Raw genomic sequence first — 24,238 nt, 5'->3', positions numbered from 1 at the left:
CAGAAGCTGCAGAAGTAAGTCACTGTCTTTTCTTGTTACATATTTGGTACATTATGCATGGAGTGTTTCGTTTAGTTGGCATGAAATTTCAGAATACATTTGAATGTTATATGTGCATGTCTTCCTTTAATGTTTGACCCTAAACTTAATTCCTCATAACTGCATGTTTGGAAAATTTCAGGTTTCTCTATTAAGAAAATGGACTTTTAAAAATATTAAAATGTTAATATATTCATTTGAAATTCAAAGTTTTATGTATTTTAATCACTAGTTATGTTGGTGCTTAAGGTTATTTTTCAGATACTTTATAAAAGAACCCCAGACCTTACCATAATCACCTCTTATTTTTATAAAGAATGCATTTTCAAAACCACAGTGCAGTAATCCTGTAGAGTACAACTGTGAAACTGGTAAATATCTACACAGAAATCTTGTTGCACTTCCTTTTACAGAAAGGTGAATCTACTGTGCATAAGTAATGCCTTCAAGTGGATCATGCGGCTTAATTCCACAGATCAATTAATTTCATATACTGATGAGCAAGTGTAGGAACCTGCTTGACTGAACTAATTTGGCTGTCATCATTGACTTTAAAATCTGCTTTAGGAATGTGCTATAATCTTGCTGGTAAAATTATGCATCCTTTCTGCACAAAGCTATGGACTCAATTACTTTCCTCCAAATTTTGCATTATAAAAATATTAGCCATAGCCACCTCCATATATTGGTATCAGTTATCAAAATAAGTAGAGTATGCTAAAGAAGCAAATATTACAGATCCATGAAGTCTGAAGCATGCTAAATAAATCAAATGCACAACGTTGAGCATCATTAATTAACCTTGCTGCAAATCCATTCTGAGGTCAAATGTTCTTAGATACCACATTCAGTGTCATTCTTCTGATGCAAAATTAATACATAGAATGTTTTTACAGAATGGTTGTGAGTGAAATTACTCTAATGTAATGGATATTTGGGAATAATAATTAATCCTTTTCCATTTTCTAGCAAAGGCAAGCCGGCAGGTTGACATTGCTACTCAAGGATGGTTCATTGGTCTTATGTGCGCAGTTGCTCTTCTCATCCTGATTTTGCTAATAGTTTGTTTCATACGGAGAAATAAAGGTGGAAAATATCCAGGTACGATATGTTGCACTGTGAGTTCAAATATTTAATTCTATTTACATTTAATATAAATAGCGCCACAGCGGGTGGCGCTGTGGGTAAAACCTCAGCGCCTAGGACTTGCCGATCGCATGGTCGGCGGTTCGAATACTCGCGGCGGGGTGAGCTCCCGTCGTTCGGTCCCAGCTCCTGCCCACCTAGCAGTTCGAAAGCACAATTAAGTTCAAGTAGATAAATAGGTACCGCTTTCTAGCGGGAAGGTAAATGGCGTTCCGTGTGCTGCTCTGGTGCCGGTTCGCCAGAGCAGCTTCGTCACGCTGGCCACGTGACCCAGAAGTGTCTGCAGACAGCGCTGGCTCCTGGCCTCTAGAGTGAGATGAGCGCACAACCCTAGAGTCTGTCAAGACTGGCCCGTATGGGCAGGGGTACCTTTACCTATATTCTCTAGTCTTAATTGCGCAAATCCAGATTACTACATCAAGGAACCTAAATGATTGGTTTTTAAAATAAATAAATAAAATAAACCTTTTCACAGTAGTTCCCTGGGTCATATCACAAACTGCCTTGAAAGGCACGTTGGGTTTTATCCATGCTGAGCAAACAGACTTCTACTGATGCAATGGGATTTCTGTCTCCACTCCTCCCCCTGATTTCCTCAAAATCTGGAGGGTCTCCCAACCGTCTGGGGCTGATTTTGGGGGTATGTTGAGGCCTTGAGGCAGCACGAGAGGAAAAAGAAGTTTTGTTGCGTGCATGGAAGCCTTTTGTGTGGGCAGAGCTGCAGTATTAGATAAAACAGTTCGCCATATGGTGTGGGAAGAAACTGGGAGTAGAAAACTACTTGTGCTGCTCTTTGGATCTGTAATTTGATTCAGATTTATTTCTGGAATTTTTGTGAAATCTTAAGAATTTGAAGCAATTTAACTTGGCAGCGATTACAGATTCAAAAGTGTGACATAAATGCAATTATATAGAACTATTGTAATCTTGAGTTCAAACCTGAAAATAGTCCTTCCAATTTCAAATAATGAGTTTTCATTTTCTCATGCTACTGATAGAAATTTAGCTTCTATCAGTGACATCTTTGGGGTTGTATCTTCCATTGGATATTTAACATAAAATTGAATTGACATTCCTGGTAGTTTGCTCCGTAAAGATCCAATTGTATGCTGCGGAATTCCAGCGTAGGAATCACAAAGCAGAGGGGCATATTCTATAAAGTCTATTATTACAGGACATACCCTTGAGCAAAGAGGTTTGCCAGCATACCTTCCCCAAAGCATTTCAGATGGAAGAACATTAAATCTTGTTTAGGAACCTAGTGTATAACTTCCCCCATAATTAATAGAAAATAGTTAAGTCTATAGTTTCCTGGGTCATTAGCTTGTTCTCTTCCAACTGGAAGGGATCATACCAGAACTATTTATTGTAATAAGAAGGGCAACCACCAATTGTATTCACCAGTGCTGGTTTACTTTTATAAAGTCTTTTGGGGTATAATCAATCTCTGGAGTCTTCCCACTCTTAAACTGGTTAATTATAGAGGGTTGCTCAGACAGTATTATAGCATTTTCGCATGAGCCCACCACACAAACAAGATACCGGGCAAAACCTTGCCGAGTATTTTGCTGCAATCTATGGGCCATAGTACCGCTGGGCAAAGACATCCCACACTTATTGGGCTTGGAATGAGGCTTATTATAGGGTTATCCATCAAAGGAGCTTCTGTATATTTTTGATCTGGAGACTTGGTATCACTAGTGATCTGATATGACCTATTAGTGTCCACTAAAGATGCAAACCTATTAACCATTGGAATTATAAATGGCAGGCATGGTCTGTGTTGCACAAGCAACATCATCTCTTTTACTTTATTTAGGTTTGGGTTTATTAATCATATCTGAGGGTGGGTGAGACCTTTTCCTTCCTTTCATACTGGTGATGATAATAAAACTGGTGTAAAGACAATTCAACTTGATTTAAAACAAATTACATGGAAATCAAACATACAAGTACACTTCAACGAAAACTGAATATAAACATAAAAAATCAGCTAAACAAAGTATGATATAACTCCTGCAAGTTACAAAGCCTAAAATAATACCAGATACCTCTTTTCTGCTGTTTCTGCAGTAGAGGCTTCTTTAGAAAATGCTCTTGCGGGATGCAACCCAAAAGAAAGTTGCTGTGTGTTATGATGAAGATCAGCATTCTGTCTGTAGATCTTTATGTTCCATGGATATAGTTGCAGCCCAGTTTATCCTTAATAACAGCAAAGCACTCCTGGATTCCAGGGTGATTACAGCATGAACCAAGGCCGTCCTTCCCTTTTTATAACTGCAGTAGGAGATGGAGATTGCAAGGGTTAGGTGACTGGCATACAGCTGCTGCTGCTGCACACAGGGTCCTTCAGAAAGCACACACCCCACTAGGGGTTGTCATGCATCCCACTTCCAGTCCTTGCTAATTGTTATCCTTCATTTGTATGTTTTAGTGAAAGAAAAAGAGGATGCTCATGGTGACCCAGAAATACAGCCTATGAAAGAAGACGACGGAACACTTGGCGAATACAGGTAAGCAATTATGTTAATTCGTACTGGTCATGTCTGCTTGATTTTGAAGAGAACTACTTATTTTTAACACTTGCTCCACACCGTTCAGAAGTATTTAATACTGGAGGTGTTAGTAGCTTCATCAGCTCAGCATCCTCAAACATGATGTCTGACCAACATTAAGAATATCATGTGGTGTCACCCACAAATATTTTGATGTAGGACCACAGCCCCTTTGCCATTACCATTGCAAGGCAATTCACAGGCATAGATACCAACATATCGGATAGTTAATGATCCACTTGACTGTAAGGGAAATTTGAAATTCTATGGGTGCAGTAATTGTGGCAAAGCATAACATAAGGCATGGCAAGGCATGGCAGCATATCCACTGCTGTAGGAATGTTTCTAGAGGAAGTTGTGGAGTTCCCCCAGTGTCTCATCGTCTTCTGGTAGCCTTGTTCCCACACAGCCTCTGTGGATTACAATCTACCGGAGCAATCCTATGCATGTTTACTCAGAAGTAAGTACCATTGTGTTCATTGGGGCTTACCCCCAGGTAAGAGTGCAAGGATTGCAACCTATGTGGAAAATCTTAAGATCATACATTATGATCAACCAGAAATGTAAAATACAGATCCAAATTGCAGTATTGCTAACCGAATACTTAAAACAAATTTGGATCCAGGGTTTTACTTCATTCATATGTCTCATATATTTGCTTCCAGTGTTCACTGTGATTTTGGGGCAGTTTTGTGCATGTGTGATTTTTATTTTTACTTATTATTTAATCTTTCTGCCTTATTCCTTTCAAAGCAGGAATAAAGCAAAATATATGAATGTCCTGTATTAAATCCAGGCTTAGTAGTAAAAAATATAATTGACTTCAGCGGTACTCAGATTTTCTTTTTTGTCTAGGTAGTGTAATAATCAAACATAGATGAATTCTAGGCATCTTGTTCAACAGTAGGGGAAAAAATAGCTGATATATGAAGGGTAAAAATCATCAACTTGAATGGATAAAAATTAGGTGGTAGTTTCAAATTAGCTGAACTTTGTTAAGTTCAAAGCCAGTTCATTGTTATCTAATAAGAATAATAAATTAGTTATATTTCTTGCCTCACAAAGGCATGCTATTCAAACTACTAATAACAATATATAATATAATTCAAAGAAAGCTTTATCATTTTAATCCAATGTGTTGGTTTAAACAAGAAAGGATGATTTATTTAAAAGGTTAGCCTTTTGTGTTTTGTTTGTGCGTTCCATCATATTTTAAGATATGTTTATGTATCATTTTAAATACTTTGTTTCTTGTATGTCATGTACTGTAGTGCTCTAATTGTCATTTTTAACGAGTTCAGTATATTTTTGTAGCTTTTTATCTATAGGAAATTAGTCTTTCATTTAATTGTTCTAAGCTGTGTATTGTATGATTCTGAATGCCAAAGAATAGGTCCTGTGTTGTTCTATGGCACTTACAATGCAGAAACTTTTAAAGGTAATTAGGTTTTGTATTTCATTGTTGCTGGGTAACAATAATTATAAAAGATTTGGGCTAATGATATTGGCCTAAAGCAATTAAGTAGTGACAGAATTGTTCACAAAGGGAAATTATTCAAATGCTAACTTGTACCTATGATAGCTTTCTGTTCCCGTACTACCTCATAGTCATGCAGAATTATGCCAATTCTCTGGTGAGTTTTTGTTGGGCAACTCAGTTCTAGATGTGATCATCAAATCTATTATCATGTGGGCCTAAGCCAGGATTTTAGTCTATGTCTTGAAACAACTAGCATGTTAATGTGTGAAATCATCTATGCCATCATCAGATAGTTGTACGGTTAAGTAAATGATTGCATGAATCTTTACTACCAGATTTTATATATTTTTTAAGAAGTCGCTCATCTAATTCATTTTGCTAAAAAAATCTCCTTTTAGACACAAGTTCCTGCGGCATTCACAGGTAATAATAGGATTTGCCCCCTTTTCTCTTTAGAGACAGAGCAGATGCAAGCAAATATTCAAATCACGGAATATGTGTTTGTAACTTTTGTGCAGCCCAGCGTTGCTACCATTAATCACTTTCTTGGTTCATGCTGCCTCAGGCAGTTCTAAAATACGATTCAGTGTGTCTTTGAGGGAAACTTTTTTTTGTTTTTATTTCATTTCCCCCCCAAGAATTCGAGTATTTTGAACTTTTTTCATCACTTCAGGTCCATGTCTCCGTGGACAGTAAAGAAAACGGACAAAGGAAGAAAGAGAGAATGTAGCAATGTCACTCGCTTTCCCGAAGCAGACCCTGCCTTTACCAAAGCAGTGTCTGTGTGGTCTCAGAGAGCCAACCTATCCAGAAGGTCAGGAGAGCAATCCTTCATCACCAGATCAGAGACCTCTCACAGGAGAGTCAGGAACTCTCCAAAGCATTTAAAAGTAAATTCCATCTCCCCTTCACTCTGTCGGAGGAAAAATAAACCAATGGAATGGCAGCCTGAGGGTGTTTCTAGATACCACACTCTGCGGCAGCAAATAACAGAACTGGATGAAAAGTCAGATTCTCAGGTAGGACAGCGTCCCCCATATCAGCAAAGGTCCACCAAGGGCCCGGCCTCTTCACAACAGTGGTTCAACCACACAATAGGCCCCAACTCAGATTCAGAAGACAACTACAGGGGCCAAGTCAAGAAGGTAAGACCTTCTGGTGCTCCTAGTATTGCTTGTAGTTGCTCCAACTCTGACAATAGTTCACTAATGACGTCTGTAGTATTACCCAAAACTACTACCATTTTGAAGGATACCCATGCTGTGGCCAAAAATGCTGTAGCTTCTGCCATGCAGGCTGGACCTTCTTCAATAATGGACCCTGAGGCATTACACACAGTGATTACTGTGGCCTCCTATGAAGCAACTAGAGAGCACTGCCGGTTATCGGTACCTGAAGCTGTGGACAGTGTGGGAAAAAATTCAGCTTCTACAAAAAAGCCTAAATTTCACAGTGACTTGGAGGATGAGTCGCCTCCTGAGAATGAAGAAGTATCATTTGCTTCCTTACTGGAAGTAGAAAAGGATAGTGAGCCCATACGTAGGTTCAAAATGGAGACTCAGAACTACTTATTCAAACATATTCAGAAAGAACTACAGTTAAAACACCACAAAACTGAACAGTCTGCAGAAAGTAGCATGATAGATAAATCCCTTCCGGTTCATTCAGCTGTTCAAAAGCTAATCCATAAAATCTGGAATAAACCCAATGTAAGACATGTAGCTCCAGCAATTCTACATGAACTGTATCCTCTTCCTCTTCCAGTGGACAAAGCTGTGTTTTGGGGGACCATACCCAAGATAGATACTGCAGCAGCTAGTGCAAATGCTAAGACATGCTTGTCTGGTGTTGTGGGCTATGTCCCCAAAGATCCAGTTGATAAAAAGGTTGAGGCTATGATCAAGAGATCATTCAGCTTAGTTTCAGCCCATCTTAGAGTATCCCTTTATTCTGCCTATGCGTCTAGGGCTTTATTAGCCTGGCTGGAAAAGGAGCAAGCAATAAAGGGAGGCACACTGAAGTCACCTTCAAGCAAGTGGAGAACTCGTATTCTGTGTAGAATTGCAGCTAATTTCATTCATGATGCTGCCCAGGATTCTCTTGAACTCACAGTTAAAAACATAGCATGTCTCACAGTGGCATGGAGGGCTAGCTTGTTGCGTCATTGGCCCTTGGACCTAGGCATGAAATACCAGCTGTTATCCCTACCATATTGTGGTGGAACTTTATTTGGAGACTGCTTGGGACAGGTTTTCAAAGATTATGCCCAACAGAAGAAATCCCTCCAACAGCTGAAAAGGAAAATACACTGTTCCACTTCTTTTCTTTATTATCCTCACAGGTGTCACACAGCCTATAAGTTCCCCACCAGGTTAAAAAGAGGGAAAGGTTTGCAGTCCTTACATCTCATGAATATGAAAGGGTATAACATTCAAAGAAGTCACAAATGTACGAAGAGGAGACTTCTGACATAAATGCTTTCCAGGAAGCAAAAATAGTTTCAGTCAATAAAAAGATGACACAAGGGGAATGAGAAGCTATTTCACATGGTTTCTTCTTTTGATCAATTTTAAATGCAGTATCAGTTTTAAACTTTCGGTATCACTCTCGCTGTCTCTGGTCAGTTGCCTTCTTTTCACTAGGGAATAAGTAGATTATTTAACCAACTGTGTCATTTGTTATCCATACTGGATACATTTGCCCCCCTGATTTAGAAGGGGATATAGGAGTCTCAGAGTGGAGACACACAGACACACACGGAGAGAGAGAGAGAGAGAGAGAGAGATCTAGACTGAGGTAATTAGTACTTTCTGTTTTGCTCAGCCAGCACAATATTTAAAGTCTCTCTGTAGAGTTTGACTTCTGGCTTCATAAAATTCACAAAGGGGTCCCCTGCCCCTTATTTTTAAAATTGTGTTCCAAATAGTAGCCCCAGCACTTCTTAGCTCCAACAGTTCCGGCAGAAATTAACCAACCATTCCTAAATAATTTAAGAAAATTAAAGTTCCCAGGTCATATATTGTTAGTCCAGATAATCCAGTTATTTCATCTCAGTGGGAGTGGCTGCAGTGCCTACGTTCCTATAATACAACAGCTTTGTAAAACTGATTCAGAGGGACTTGTATTCCCCTGGACCATTTTATTATCTAAGAGTGCTTCATATCCAGACAGACTTCCATCATTGCCACAGAATATTTTTAACATGCGCTTGCTTCTTTAGACTGATTTGAAAATGCATTTCATATTGGTATCTTCACAAAGTGGTGCATTACTAAAAAATTAATCCAATAACACCTGCCAGCCAGTTCAATATATCCTACCTTTACAAGAAAACCAACACTGCAATCCTGAACATATTCTAATATTAGCATTTCAAACATTACCTTTGCAGCATGGCTCCTTCTCCTGCCACTCAAGTAATATAGGGGCCCTGTGATGTCAGAGTTTGACCAGCACTCTGGCAATTCCACCTTTAGGAGTTTCATTCTCAAGAGCCAAATCGTTATGAGTTGTAGAATCTCAAAACAACCTTCTTCATCTGTAAAACTAATGCAAATTTTATACATGACATACCCCAGGATACCCTGAGCTTTACAGTCAAAAACCTAGTATTGTATCTGTCACAGTATCCAGGAAGGGGTAGTTTTCCTTAGCTTTGAAAAACCTTGAATGATATCTTTAAAATTACTTGTTTTAACAATGGGGAAATCATTTGTAAAAATGTTATTTTAAAACATTTTGTCTATTTTTTTTTAAGTTGACCTGCTACTTGTAGTTAAAATAAAAATTTGCAATACACTTCATATTCTAGATATTACTAAAAGCTAAGCAATGCAGAGATTTATTTCATAGGAAGTGATTCAATTGTAACTGAAATAATGTAGGCCTACTGAAGCCAATTTGTCAAAAAAATCCCTAGTGAGATAAGGTAAATTTGTAATTATCCTGAAGGCCTTTTAAATTGTTTTACAGCATAAAATTTATACTTCTGGGATGTCAAAAATTGGTCCTTTATTTCCTTTCTCTTCTGGTCCCATTGATTTAGGCATCTTGTAGATACTGGAAGCATACCAACATACCCGAATTCCGATTCTGTATATTAAGAATTAGGATGAGATCAGAGCAATTTAATCATTTTCTCTTCAAGGCATTTAGGAAAACGTAGTGCATACTGAATAATTTTGGTTATCTCCCTATTTTTCCCCTGAAGTGAGAGACAGTTGTGCTCTCAGAGCCATCATTAAAAGCTGCCAGTCAACTCAATATACCCTACCAAGTTCCTTCCCCTTCCACTGCAATGCGCGTTACTGTATTCTTTTTTGCTCCAGTGATTTTTTTAGCTGAATATAGTGCTAATCATATTTTGAGTTATTTTGCATGTTGATCTGCACAATAGGTGCATGCACAGACAAACCAGCCTTCTGCTTTTTGACTCGTTATTGCATCTGCCTGCCCCTGAAGTGAAAAGATTATTAACAGGTAATGAATGCAATGTCGTTGGAATGATGTGACAAAGTTTACTAAGAATTTGTAAAACTTTTTGATGCATTTCTTTTACTGCTCTGTTTCACCCCCAAATATTATTTGGCTTCTGTTTACTTATGCCCTTTACAGCCATCTTCTCACTTTGTTATGTATCTCATCCATCACCTTCAAATTTGCTATTTGTTTCATAAAACTCATAACAGTAAAGGGGGAAAAACGGTTATGTATAAGTAAAAAGAGGGAAGTTCTAATTTGGCCAGAGAGCTGTTCTTCCACTGAAGGAAAGCACTTTGATCCAGTAGAGGCTTCCATAAACAGAACAACAAGGGAACAGATTTTTGATCTTCTGCCTCCTGTCCCCTGTTGCCAAGTCTATTCTAGAGGGTCTGGGGACATTTTAATTTTTTATTTCTTTGGGGCAGCATGGGAGGTCCTGCTGGGGGGTGGGGCTGCAAGAGAAAGGGGAAATTGGCAGGAAAATACCTTCTTTAATTCACAGAAGCCTTTGTTAAATCAAAGAACCTTCCACCAGGGAAGGGCCACAATTAGATACATCACAACATGAGTAATAGGTAATATATATTCAGAACAGACCCCCTTAAATAAACATTAATTCCATTAATTTCAATTGTTCTACTCTGATGTGTAGCTAACATTTGATATCACCTTCTATAATGCAAGTTTTAGAATTATGTTCTTATGTAATATAAAACTTCATTTAAACGTTGCTCAACTTATTAGTTTATTAAAACTGACTTTCTACTTGTAAATAGCAAGTACTGGAGCGAACTTGCTATTGTAATGCCTCATCTGACAATAAAATTCATATATCCTACAATCCATATTTTCTCTGTAATTGTTCCAGTATTCATGCTACTTACTGATATACTTGGAGGAGGGGGAAAACATTCTGTTTTAAGTTTTGAAGGATATTTTTCAGTTGTTGATCTTAATTTCAAAGATTTCAGTATGTAAGTATTCATCTGCAAAAGAAGTCAATTAAAAAAAATGTATAGGTTTTGAGGCTATCTAAGCAGGAAAAGAGAACATTCCTGGTATTATATTAAATCATCATTAGAAATAACGCTACTGTAAAAATGCCAAAAAGCCCCAACCCTTAATGTGGAGCTCTTTAGAGTCCACAACGACACAATCAATCTTGCTTCTGAAGTATATTTCTTAGCAACAAATTAACATTAATTTTCCAGTAAGAATCCAGACTTTGGTTCTCCTCCCAGGATATATCTGGGAGACATCTTCCTTTCTGTGCATCTTCAATATACATTAACAATTATATACATTAACAAATTTGAAGGGCAAAGAATATGCCATCTTGAAGTAAAGAGCAGAACATTCTTTAGTACAATGTATCATACTTGAGTAAGTGATATTGTGTTATTCCTGGAAGGAATCCCTTTTGAGTTAAAGGCAAAATCTAGAATTCAGCCACTAAATTCCTAGCTGTAGAATATTTGAAGACATGTTTTACTTAACCACATGAGCAAAATTGATTTACTTTCCATGCCTCTATTGGTGTGGCAGGATCTGTTTTTATTTGTATAGACAAGCTTGTTCTTTAGGTTTTTATTGATTGTGCCAATTGCAATTGGTGTTAGTATTTCTTTTGTGTTTGTAAGTCGTTTTGAGTCATTTCTATGCGTAAAGCGACTAATAACTATTCATCTTGGTAATGTGATTCTCTTATTTCTGTCTGCCATGGCAAAAGGTGTTTCACAGTTCTTTCGTGAATGATACAGATTAGGACATCTAAATACATTTAGGTATTTAAGTACATTTAGGTGCCTTGAATAGAGTGCCTCTGAGTGTGTGCAGAGTTTCAACTCAAGCAGTGTTTTAAAAGATCATCAAGACTCCTAACCATATACAGAATGCCTTTCTTTTGTGGTCAACATTCATTGGAACTTACTTTCAAGTGACTTTGTATGGGCAGGAATGGAGAATCTGTAGCCCCTTAAGTTGTTGCTGGACTACAACTCCCATAATCCCTGATTATGAGCCATGCTGGCTGAGGCTGGTGGGAGCTGAAGTCTGGCAATACCTGGATGGCTGCTGGATTAATTCAGCAGTATTGGGAAGCGGCCCTAGCAGTACTTGTTCCTGTTTTGCCATGGAATGTCAGATGCTCATGACTATGTGCAAAGTGGATTCTCCTGCATTGTCCCAAGCTTTGCATGTTTCCCTGACATCACAGGGGGAAAACCTGCCACTGCTACATGCATGAGAGAGCCCTATCTTAGCTCTGCAGCTTAAAGTAGCTAGTGTTCATAGAAGAAGTCAGTCCAGTGCACACAGTCTATTTGACTTTCCTCAGGTGACCAGAAACAGATGTGATGGTTGCTTCTTCTACTAGTTACGCAGAAGAAGGCATTTCAGTGGGAGTTGCTTTGGCATATAGGTATGAAAGCAGCTTCACCTGCCAACATTTCCTCTTCTGCACAATTGTTAGAGGAATAATCTCCAGTTCTTCTTTACATCTGGACATTATATTTGACAGATGTAATAAACGTTCATTCCATTGATCCAGTTTATGGAACGTATTGCTAGCCTGCGGTAATTAACTCCTGGTATCTGCTCTCAAGATGGCTACTATTCTCTCTTTATTCAATTGGATTGATAGAACTTAGTTCTCAGCCTTATTCAATTGGGACCTCTGCCACTATTCCTGTTTCTCAGCATCTAGTAATCTTGAATTTATTTATCTGCCCCCCCAACACAAACACACAGACACACACACACGTTGTGCTGCTTTGAACATGTTCCTTACTCACTGAAAGGGGGCTCCCTTGGTTCCTGAGCTATGTATTTGCTGCAATCCCTATGGGAACATTGTTTTCACTTCCTTTTTTAGTGTGCAAAAGACCGAGGGAACCCAATTTCCAAATCTGATTTTTGCATATGCTGTAACTGTGCACTCACGCCAGTGTCCACTTCCGTGCAGGTACACACACTCGTGTAAATCTGCAGTTTTGTTCTTGTTTGTTTTTTAATTATACAGACATTAGACTCTGCATCATTACTAGCATATAGAAAAATCACAGAAACAATGCAACCAGCTGTGTAAGTATTTTTTCATTATTTAGATTATAACTGTAAAATAAACCTAAAAGAAATAAGAATGAAAGAGAAACTGATGAAAAGAACTTATTTCTTTGAAATTAAAAAAAAGTCCTATATTCTGCGGTAATAAATAAAACTGCTTTCTGAAGTTAGTGCCACTACACATTACTTTTGAAACATTTTGTGTGAAATATATACAAGATTGAAACAATTTGAAAACTGCTTATGATCCCCTTTTAAAAAAGAGTATGTATAGTTTTTTTCGGCTAAATCCAAATATTTTGTGCTACAAAGCATAGTATACAACAATGAAATGAAAGGTATTATGTATTTCAAACCCTTTGTGCTTTATTCATGGTATACCACCCAACCAGATCTGTCTTTGGTGGGTGATTGTGAATTTCGTTGAAACACAAATCAAAAGATATATTCATAGTATTCAAAAGAAAAAAGGAGAGCTCAGAAATATTTGGATCTGTGAATGCATATGATTATTTCGCAGGTGGCATTTCTATTTTGTGGTTAATGTGTGTACAGGTGCATGTTTGTATTTAATGCATAATACAAAACTTTGGGTGATAGTTAACTAGTTATTCTCAGAGTATGATTACCTATGCACATCACCCTTTAATTTTAATTTGTTGTATTCACTTGGGTTCCTTTTTTATTATTACTGAGAATAAATCACAAGTGTGAGTTTGTCACAGTGGTACCTCGGGTTAAGTACTTAATTGATTCCGGAGGTCCGTTCTTAACCTGAAACTGTTCTTTTTTTAAAAAAAATGATATTTATTGAAAAAAAATTTAGAATTACAAAAGAGAACAAAGCAAAAAAAGAAAAAGAAGAAGCAAAGAAAAAACAAACCACATCAAACAATACGAATTCAAAAAACACAAATACACCACAAACATTCAAAAACAAATCCATCATTCTCAAATCCTCAACTGTCATTACCTTCTTTCTTTGACCTCCTCCTCCTCCCTTTTTTTGTATCCTAGTTGTTAATTGTCGCAGCAAATCCTTTCCATATTTCATAATATTCTGTCATTGCATTACCTTAATCTATTTTAATCTTATCTTACTATAAAAAACCTTAAAACTTAAAACTTATTTTTTTTTTACCAACTTCTCATAACCATAATATTCTTACATATTTCTTTAAACATTTTTACTAAAGCCAAGTAATTTCGTTCCAACATTTTTCTAACATTCATCAATTTTATAAAACAATCCTAGTAGTAAAAAAAAGAAATAAAAACAATCCAATCTTCATCCAGCGTCCCTTCCTCCTGGTCCCGGGTTTTGTCAGTCCTTATTATCCCATCGATCTAGCGCATTAACCTGGTAACCTTGTATCCGAGGCCCTTAAGTCTCTTCCATGTCCCTTCCACGGCTCTTCTTCATATTTATAACTGTATTTTCCTTTGTCTCCTGCTCCTTTCACTCGTGGGAACTCCAGCTTAACAATGTTTTTGACCCTCCTCGACAAATCAGCCCCTTTTCCATAGTCCACACTAAACTCCATGTGGTATTTAAGAACATGTTTCAAAAACCCTCCAAAATTAGGAGCTCCCACAACCCCAAACATCTCACGGCCCATTGCCAGACTTGAAAAGTCCAAACATCCCTGCATAGGGGGGTCTATCCAGCCCCCCATTTCCAAACCAAACCAAACTTTATCTTTCCAAATCTGGCTTTTTCCAAGTTCATTTGTCAAATCCAAAAGCTCATGTTCCTGCTGGGCCACAGCTCCCTCCATCTCTGGCGCCCAAGATTCAGCAACATCCTCTTCCCTCATCTGTTCTGTCAGGGCACACTAACCTGAAACTGTTCTTAACCTGAAGCACCACTTTAGCTAATGGGGCCTCCTGCTGCTGACGCGCCGCCGGAGCGCGATTTCTGTTCTCATCCTGAAGCAAAGTTCTTAACCCGAGGTACTTTTCTGGGTTAGCGGAGTCTGTAACCTGAAGCATATGTAACCCGAGGTACCACTGTATACACACGACTTTTCATCACAGGAGTGATTCTATTTAGGAATTTCTTTTCACTGATGCAGACCTGTATCACAGTGGTAGAAATAACAGTGAACATGTTAATTCTACTTCTGAGGAAATCTATCAGGTTAACATTTAGTTTAAGATAATGGTAGAGAATGTCCAGCCTATAGACCTAATTAGGTCCATCAAGCCCCATTTGGACCACCAGATTGTTTGGGCCAAGCCATGCCCATATGTCCCTCACCTGACATCAGGCTCAGGACTGATAAAGCCACAGCTACAAACACTGAATTCATTTGCAGCTTAAATTCATCACTATTTGAATTTGGTGCCTTACGTTGCACTGCTTTCAGCAGGGATCAGATGCACTCAGATATCCCAGTTGCTCCCAAATGTATCTGATCTGACAACAGTGTGACAGGAGAAGACACCAAATTCAAACTGAACCGAAGGTCAAGCCACTTCAAAGAAACAATCAGGAGTGAACTCTCGATTGTTTCTTTACAGTCAAAGCTTTACCTCTCCTGCGCCTAATGTCAAATGAGGTCAGGTGATTGACAAGTGTCACTCTGTGAAGAGTTAACTACTTTCATCCAGCCTTCTGGCTAAAAGTGGCCCCCAACCTTAGTTTAATATATTTAAATTTAAATTTCATTTTAAATTCCTTTCACATTTTCCAAAAGTCACCATAAAATGCACCAATTCTACGTTCACTAGGATGTGTCATTCCATGCATGGTTCTTTCCTTCAATGAATTAAAACTTTGGATCCAACACATTACCAGATCAGAAATCCAGAGGAATAGTTAATATTCTCTTCATTGCTTAGGAAGGCAATACAGATGACCATTATTTTAGTAGAGGCACATACTCAACTTCCTATTAAAATGAAATGGTATTTCAAAGTGCTTAATTTGGACTACCTCTAGATATTTTCTATGGAGTGTTTTGATTTACATTTGCATCACTTAAATACCATCTTCCCCCTCTACAGACTCAATATTTTGTACTTTTTATATAAATATATGTGTCTTCTTGTTGTTTCTTGCAATATGCATGTTAGACAAGTCGAATAAGTTAAAGGAAATAGTTAATTTTAAACAGATGTAAGAGCTATGGCTGGTTTTCAATTTGTCTGTGTAACTATTGTAATTTCACCCTATTTATGCAATACAATGAGAGGTAATTTGTTGTCTTTTTTATAACTTGGTGGGAGAATGATATATTCTAGTTTAACTGTATTTCCTTTAAATTTCAAAAGATATAATTGTTTCCTTTGGATAATATTTATAGATTACATCCATTTTGTTACAAAGATAGCCAATGCATATTGTGAAACAAGCCTTTAGGAATGAAGAATAAATGTGGAAGTAATGGAAGACAGAGTTGGAAATCCACTGGACTCCAATAAGTGAAAGAAACTACAATGTTCACCCAAGTCTAGGGAATGCAGAACCAAGCCAGAGGGGAAACACAAGTCAATATTCAAGGGACACAGCCATCTTTGTTTGCAACACATTTCCAGTGTGTTAAAAATAACCACTGTGGCTATTACCATTTTGAACAAAAATGCATATAATTGCAGTGAAAAGATGGTTTCATGATTTTTATAATGTGGGAGCTTACATCTTATTATACAGTATTGTCTAATGCATATATTAGAGTGTTGTTGTTATAAATGGAGAAATGGAAAGGAAAGACACATATCTGAGCTTGTAATACATAGCTTGAATAAGAAATCTCCATAGTGCTTCCCTGAATAGAAATCAACATTTTTTTCCTGAATTTGCTGTGATGTGTGCTCAGAAATTCAAAACAAACTCATATTCCTCAATTTATTTCAAGCTGCTGTAACAAGTAGTTTGCAGCCATAATAATAATGTGATGTTCTGCACCAAATTCGATCTGCAATCCTCAACATACTTAATAGGGGGTAAGTTTTATTGAACTGAGTCAACAAATTGGGGTTACGCTGCTTTCTCTTCCCATGCCTCCATTAGTGTTTTTTGGGGCTCTTCAAATTAAATGGGTTTACCGCTTTGGTACTTTTCAGTTAATATTCATATTGAATGTGTAAGATATGTATAGTCTTTGACACCAACAGTTAAGTAGTGCCATGGTCAGACTGGGAAAAGGGAATCTAAGAGATTTTCCAGCGTCATATGAAGAGGCATGCAGTTTTGTTCCTGGTATGTTACTGGTTGGAAATTATCTTATGGTCCACTCTAAAATAGAATGTCTTAAGATGGATTCAAATAACCTCCCCCCCCCCCCGCTACACAATGATGTTTTGTGGGACAAAAGTCTAACCTGCCAAATTTCCTTTCTAGATACACCACAAAGAGCTTATTGTGAGATTCAAAGGATTATTTTGATCTACATTTAGAATCTGACAACTCTTGAGTGAACACATAATTCTTTTGCTACCTGGAAATTCAGACGGGAGCTCTGAAGTTTCTCTTTGTAGAAGGCAAGAGAGAGATTAACTGAACAGAGTCTGAGATCTTAAGGTCAAGGATATCTCCCCTAAGAGAAAAGAAACAGCAGAATTTGCCCATGAGATAATGTATCTTGATAGAAAGGATTTCACAAACACTGCAAGTAGAGATGAGTTTGGAGTACGTAGTCTAAACAGTCTGTTGTAAAGAGAGAGAGAGAGAGAGATAAAGAGAGATAAAGAGAGACAACACATCTATTGTCCTATTCCCAATACCTCTCCAATATAGTAAGCCTGCAACTTACGTGGGGTAATGTTTCAGGGATCGCTTCAAAGCAAAAATCACATATCGTCAAAACATATTGGGTTCAGTGGCAGGTAGGATTTTTTCCCCAGATGCCTGTCCCCTTTCAAAAAAAATCTTTTTTTGCCAAGTGTGTAAAGCTGGATGCACACAAGTTAAATGTGCATAAGCTGTGGGCTTACTGTATGCTTAAACCAGACAGTTGAACCTTGTGTAACAGATGGGCATAAAAGATACTGGAGGTTACAAGAGAAGACTCAGAGGAGTACCAAATTATAATGGCAGGACAAAGCAATGATGAGATTGGATGTAGTAGGGAACTAACCTTGCTGTCGGTGGATATACAAGGCTGTGCCAAAGGAGGAATACAGGACGGGTACTTCAAATGAAAGGGAAATCCTCATACCCTGCACACCTGTGGCTCTGCACACAAAAAGCACAAAAGTGGCCCATAGATATGTCTGTATGAAAAGTCAGATGGGCACAAGCAAGCAGCTGGATACATGATAGGGTAAACCTGCAGGTTGCACAGTCTGCGGTGGTCCCTGTTAGTCATGTAGACAATGATAGAAGTGGGCATGATAAAAGTGGGTAGGGAGGTATGATAAGATTTTAAGCAGAGACACCACTGACGTAGAGCATCAACAAACATCTCACCCAGGTTCATAGTTAATCTCAGGACTGATTGATAACATTAACAGTAGAGTGCAGAAGCCATTTCCACACAGTTGTGTCCTGCACCTTTCGGCATCATGTACAGCAGGTACATCATGTACCAACAGGTAGATCATGACCTAACGGTAGATCATTGGGTGTCTGTGGTAGATCACTGGCTCCCCCCCAAAAAAGTTCAACAACTTTGACTTGAACCCCCCAAAAGGGGGTAGATCACTGCCAGTTTTTAACTCTGTGAGTAGATCGCAGTCTCTTGGGAGTTGGCCACCCCTGGTGTACAGGAAATAATCACAAGGATGCCACAAATGATGTTACTTCCCATGCTAATGGTGTGATACTGAAATGGAAAATACACGTGGCATAAAATGGTATGAGATCCTGCGGTGTGGAAATGGGTTATACACAAGTCTGATAAAGTATGGTTCTGTTCTTATACTGCTAATAAGCTGCATTGTATGCAACTTTTAGCAAAACAGTCCTCTTTGCATGTGGTCTAGGAAGATGCTGGTATGGACCATTGCTTACTGCCTGGCACTGTGGCCCAAACTGTGGAGATTGCTAGCCATGTATGCATATCTGCTCAGTTGCTGAAATTAGGGCATGCTGCATGTCCCTTCAGTATATGCAGATGGTATTTGTCAAGATTTCCATTGAGAGAGATATGCTCCAGGCAGCAAAACCACCTTTGTACACAGTTACCTATACTGTTTCAAGCAAAAGCTAAGACCGAGTGTAAACCATTTCTTCCAGCTGCTAACAATTCTTTCCAAAATATTCATTCACTCTTGAAATAGCAAGTTTGATTTAAAGATGTTGTGAATTAAGATCTGGTTTTCATTTAACTAAACACTGATCACTATCAGCATATGGACTTTGCTTTTCTTCTTAGGCTGTTTTCATTTGTTTCTTCTGCACCCTTTTAATGGAATATGTAGGTCTCTGGAAAGGTAAGGTTATCAATTTCAAGCCTGGTGTGTGTAATGTAACAAATTGCTCCAAATACAACACTTTGTTTATTGTATTTTTCTAATACTGGGGAGAATCTTGGTTTCTTTGTTTTTTTTTTCATTTAATCAAATTCATTCCTCATTCATATTCAGGAATTGAGAATAAAAAGTTTTAACAGACTAATTTCACAGCACACCATAAGCTTCATATCTGAAGAACAAGGGGCCCTTTCTAATGCTTGCAACTTTTTCTACATTGCTTCAAAAATGGGACCTGAATTTGTCACTGTGAAGCCTTGCACGGTGGGGAAAACACACTTCCACCGCTGGAGAAATCCTGCGTTTAAACCATTACTGCACCACGTATTCATACATTGTATTAATTTGTCTTCACCCTGTGACTGAGTTTACTAAAGGACTGTGGGACTACACATACTTTTCAAAAACCAGCATGCATGATTTGTTTTTGTTTTTACACCTTGTCTAAGTTATATGTTAATTATTTCTTTTCTTAAAAACCCTTTATTTTTTCAGTGATGCCGATGACCACAAGCCTCTAAAAAAGGGAAGCAGGACACCTTCAGACAGGACTGTGAAAAAAGAGGACAGCGATGATAGTTTAGTTGACTATGGAGAAGGAGTTAATGGTCAGTTCAATGAGGATGGCTCCTTTATTGGACAATACAGTGGTAAAAAAGAGAAAGAACCCGCAGAAGGGAACGAAAGTTCTGAGGCTCCTTCACCTGTTAACGCAATGAATTCATTTGTCTAATTGAAAAAAAAGAACTCTTGCCCCATTCATACTACATTTCCATTATTATTATTTTCAAGCATTTGTACATCTCCCCCACTTTATGGACATGAAGGAAACAAATATTCTACACGGCAAAGTGTTTATGTAATAAGTACATATAGGTGAAACTGTTAAACTATATAACAGTAAGTGGTATGTTAGTATGACTCAGAATGCAAAACATTTTGCACAGATACATGCTTTTTTACAAGACTAAAAAAAGAGCAACGTCAACTAAGAATAACGAAAAGTACAGTATAATGCATGCGAAGCGCTGCATACGTCCCGGGCAAAGCCAGTTTATGCCACTGAAAATGGTTTTGATACTTCGTTATGCAGTCCTCAACTGAATCCCTGGATATGAAGCCCATTTTCATTGTCAGAGTGTTATAGTAGTATTATATAGAACTTCAATGTCTTTGTGGACATTGTTGTGAAATTGGTGACTTAATTGTCTAGATATCATTATGTCTTTTTGCAAGACAGTTAGGAACAGTATGTACAGTATATGATTGATAAATGACTTTTAAGTATGATACTTGCATTTGCTGATGCTTACTGAGATCCTGATACCTGCTCTTTGCTCCTCTTGTAGCCTTTCTAATCCAAGTATTACTGCAGCACAGTGTTCTCTTTTTGACATCCAACGTACATTGTATCTTTCTCTTTTTTTAGGACATACAACAACATGCATTGAAATGCATTTTGGAATTTATACAGTTATGGAAGTGAAATTTTCAAATGATATAGAAATATTCCAGAAACCGTACAGGGCAAAATACATTCAGTGCCTTTATATAAGTGTACATTCAATAATGTACTGTAGCTGGTCATAACCAATCGGGAACTTTTCTTGTGCAAGGTAGCATTGAAATGAAAAGTTGCAAATTCAAAATTCACAATTCAGTTCATTTTGATGGAACTTGTGAAGGAAATGCTCCCTGCGGTTTGTGTTGCACCTCAGTAAGCTGGTACAATAGTATATGACTAATGAACTGACATCATTGCCAAAGTAATTTAATTATTGTTAAATTCCCAGATATGTTCAACAGGTACAGAAGAGTTTGTTTTTACGTGATATAAAACTCATTAAAGTTTCTTTCTTTTCTGGAGATAAACTACAGACAAGCTAATGCAACTTACACTTTCATGGCCTTATGCAGTTTACACAAAGATGGCTGAATTAGTATATCTTGCTAACACAGGGAAACACAAAAAAAGCTCATGATATTCTAAGATACCATGCTCACAAAAGCACCTTTCCTTTCCCAGTAAGTCCAAGACCCTCTGACACCGCTTTTACCATTATGTTTGGCATGAAGCTGCTACTCAAGAGCCACAGCATTCAGGTGAAATTTGACAAATGTTAAGTAAGTTTAGTCATAAATTACCACTATCATCTGTTAGAATGTTTTCTGCAAACACACACACACACAATCAATATCACAGAAATGGTTACCTCCAAATATGAAATTTTATATAACAACCTATGGTTGAAGGAATGCTCAGTTTCATTTGCCAATAAATTGGTTTTTCATAACTTGCATCAAGTTTAATTTTAAGTAAGCTTTTTATATGTAGATATTTTGTTGAATCTGTAAATACACTTAAAGTGTAGATGCTATATGCTTCTAGGTGTTTGAAAATGCTTTTGTTGTACTGTGTAAGAAGTACTCTAACCAACAGAGTGCATGGTATTTTAAAGCATCTACCTAAATATATGTAATTCAAAATTTGAGATAACATGCCCGTTAGGCTGCTGCCGTGAAACTTCTATCCATTTTTTGTGCAGGTCCTTAAGGAATGGAGGTGGCACAGCAGCAGTACTTGACAGATTGCACCCAATATCATTATAGGTTGTGTTATTGCTTTTCACTTAATCACAGCACACTTGTTGCAGCTTTGATGCATATACTATGGGACCTATAGTATAGGTTAACTTATAGTATAAATTAAGCACAATTTGAAATACTCACCTTATAAGCATGGCAACACTTAGAGCTGGAAAACAGATATGCAGCACTGATTGAAAAAGCACAAAAAGGATAAAACATTCCTACAAAGATTTACCAACAGTATTGGAGACCAGCATAATTTTACAATTAAATGTAGATGCTAAATTTATCCATGCATGTGAAAATACACAGAGGAGATTACTTCTGTAATGGTGCAACACATTTTGTATTAAAATAAATGTGGTTTTAAAATTTCACTTGCTGTTCAGTCTCATGCAATAATATCGGACAGATTGTTATCATCATCCATACCCTAGCCTTAAATATTCTACTTTTGATACTCTTAAGATCACACAAAAGGTAAAAATAGATTAATTATAGGCTCAACAGATGAAAGTGGATGAAACTTTGTGAAACTTCTTTTTTTTCCTGCCCCCCCCCCGGTGCCACTCTCGTGTTTTCCTGGGATTTGGGGTGGTGGGGTGTTAAATAGTTTTCTATTTATTGCACATTGCAGATGTGTTCCTGAGTAATTCTGCCAGGCTCATCCATCAGAAACTCCATATTATAATTCTGCCTCACAAAAAAGATGATAGCAATATGCTTGCAAAATGTTGAGCTAAGACACTAAACTTTATGGGTCAAACTAGTGGTGATGCTAAATTCATCACTATGAGGCACTGTAAGGGTTTTTTTTAATAATAATAAAAAAAAGTTGAAGGCATTAGTCATTGGGACCGCAGTACATAGAGAGGAGAGACTTAACCTTTCCCTCCCCATCCATGATTCTGACGATCTTCCCACCCTCCAATAAGAGCCCTAAGAGGAAAGCTCCCATTCGCAGTTGCCATTTTCATTTCCCATAATTCCATTAGGAATTATACTAGATGATGGCAAGCCAATTCCTGCTGCACCTTATTATAACCCTCCTTCACCACCGGTGAATGAACAAAATTGGATTGGGCTTTGTATGGGCATTGTATGTGGCTTCGAAACACAGATCAAAATGTTGTGGGGAGTAGGGCGCTGTTGCTCTCCTATATGGGATGTTGGGGAAATTATTCAGAGCAGACTTGACTGAAGATGAAGGAATCATGTGGAAGCTATGTGGGGCCAGGCACATGGGGCCATTATTGACCATTTTGGGAAATAACTCTTATCTACTGACCCCCTCCATGTACTCCTTGCCCTGATAATTGCTAAGAGCAAATCTTTCAGCTAAGATAGAGTTGAGAGATGCTTCCCATTTAGATCACAACATTTTTCTAGGAATTACTTCAATAGAAAATTGTTTTTATTGTCAAAGTATAGCACCTTGGTATTCAATGGTAACACTGCTGCATGGAATGGAAAAAAAAAATTTCTCTAGGTATAATTTAAGGAGGACTTTGACTTTACTGGGGTTACAACAATTGGCCCTATTAAAGAAGAGTGATATGAAATGCCCTTCAGTCTACATCACTGTGGTTTCACTATGTTTCACTGTTATTTCGGAATAAGTTTCTAAAGAAAGTACCATGACATGTTCAACAAGGAGATTTCTGGCGGTACATTTCCCCTGACAATTGTAAACCTATGACAAAAATGCTTTGGCTCTCATATTGTGATTTGTGACCTTGATTTTGACCTTGATCTTTGCTTGATGTGGGATTGTTTCTTTCTGTGTTTCTGTTACGTTGTATGTATTTCTTACTTGCTCATTGCTTAACTTCTTGCTTTCCTGTGTTGCGCTTTGTTTTAGCCTGCAGCTGAAACAATTAAATTTTCAGGAAAGACATAGAAAAAATAGTTCCCATCCTGCTCCTCTATTTTTCTTTCCCACACATTTTTCCAAGGAGCTCAAGATGGCATATATGAAGTTATCCCATTGTATTCTCTGTGAGGTAAGTTAGGGTGAATGTGACATGTTCACACTGTGTTTCATCTGAATTAAATGCAGATCTCCCTCTCCTAGTCTAAATGCACTGTTGACCCAACTCACACATTGTAGGTGCCATATGTTTTTTTTTCTGAATAAAATGTTTGAGCGCCTAAGATAGCCAAAAGCTGCAAATATCCAGGGAAACTGGTATGTAATTAAAGAATGTGGGTTTGTGGCCAATTAGCTCATATTTTGTGGTTCACTGGAAAACCCCTAACCTCAGATTGTTTCCTTGTAACTGGGTGATACGGTGCTTCAAGCAGAATATGTAAAAATGACACAGCTAAGCTTGTGACATGCCTCGAATCCAAAGTTACACTAGCTAATTTATAGGTCAGTAGTCCATCCTGTTCAGCAATCACACTTCATCTGTTTCAAAATTTGTCACAGCTATTCAGAGGGCAATGGCAAGCATGGAGAGTGAAG

At 37.8% G+C, this 24,238-nt stretch overlaps 1 protein-coding gene across 19 annotated transcripts in view; it reads left to right on the top strand.

Moving 5' to 3' along the window:
* NRCAM (neuronal cell adhesion molecule) overlaps nt 1-22,148 on the top strand; it is a 135,303-nt gene extending 113,155 nt beyond the window's left edge. For 15 of the 19 annotated variants that reach the window (XM_081022283.1, XM_081022275.1, XM_081022279.1 and 12 more), the window contains 3 exons: nt 1,009-1,140; nt 3,620-3,698; nt 19,678-22,148. In XM_081022283.1, the coding sequence (XP_080878409.1) occupies nt 1,009-1,140; nt 3,620-3,698; nt 19,678-19,915 (449 nt within the window). In that variant the 3' untranslated portion in view covers nt 19,916-22,148. Of the gene's footprint in view, nt 1-1,008; nt 1,141-3,619; nt 3,711-5,893; nt 7,809-12,721; nt 12,784-19,677 lie in introns of those variants that run through there. The other 4 variants (XM_081022276.1, XM_081022270.1, XR_013990901.1 and 1 more) reach the window with 3 other exon arrangements.
* Nucleotides 22,149-24,238: the final 2,090 nt, after the last annotated feature.

The sequence above is a fragment of the Podarcis pityusensis genome (assembly GCF_964106645.2).
Source record: "Podarcis pityusensis genome assembly, chromosome: 10".
NCBI lineage: Eukaryota > Metazoa > Chordata > Lepidosauria > Squamata > Lacertidae > Podarcis > Podarcis pityusensis.
The sequence above is the reverse complement of the archived record's forward strand: the minus strand, read 5'-3'. Positions and strand labels throughout refer to the sequence as shown.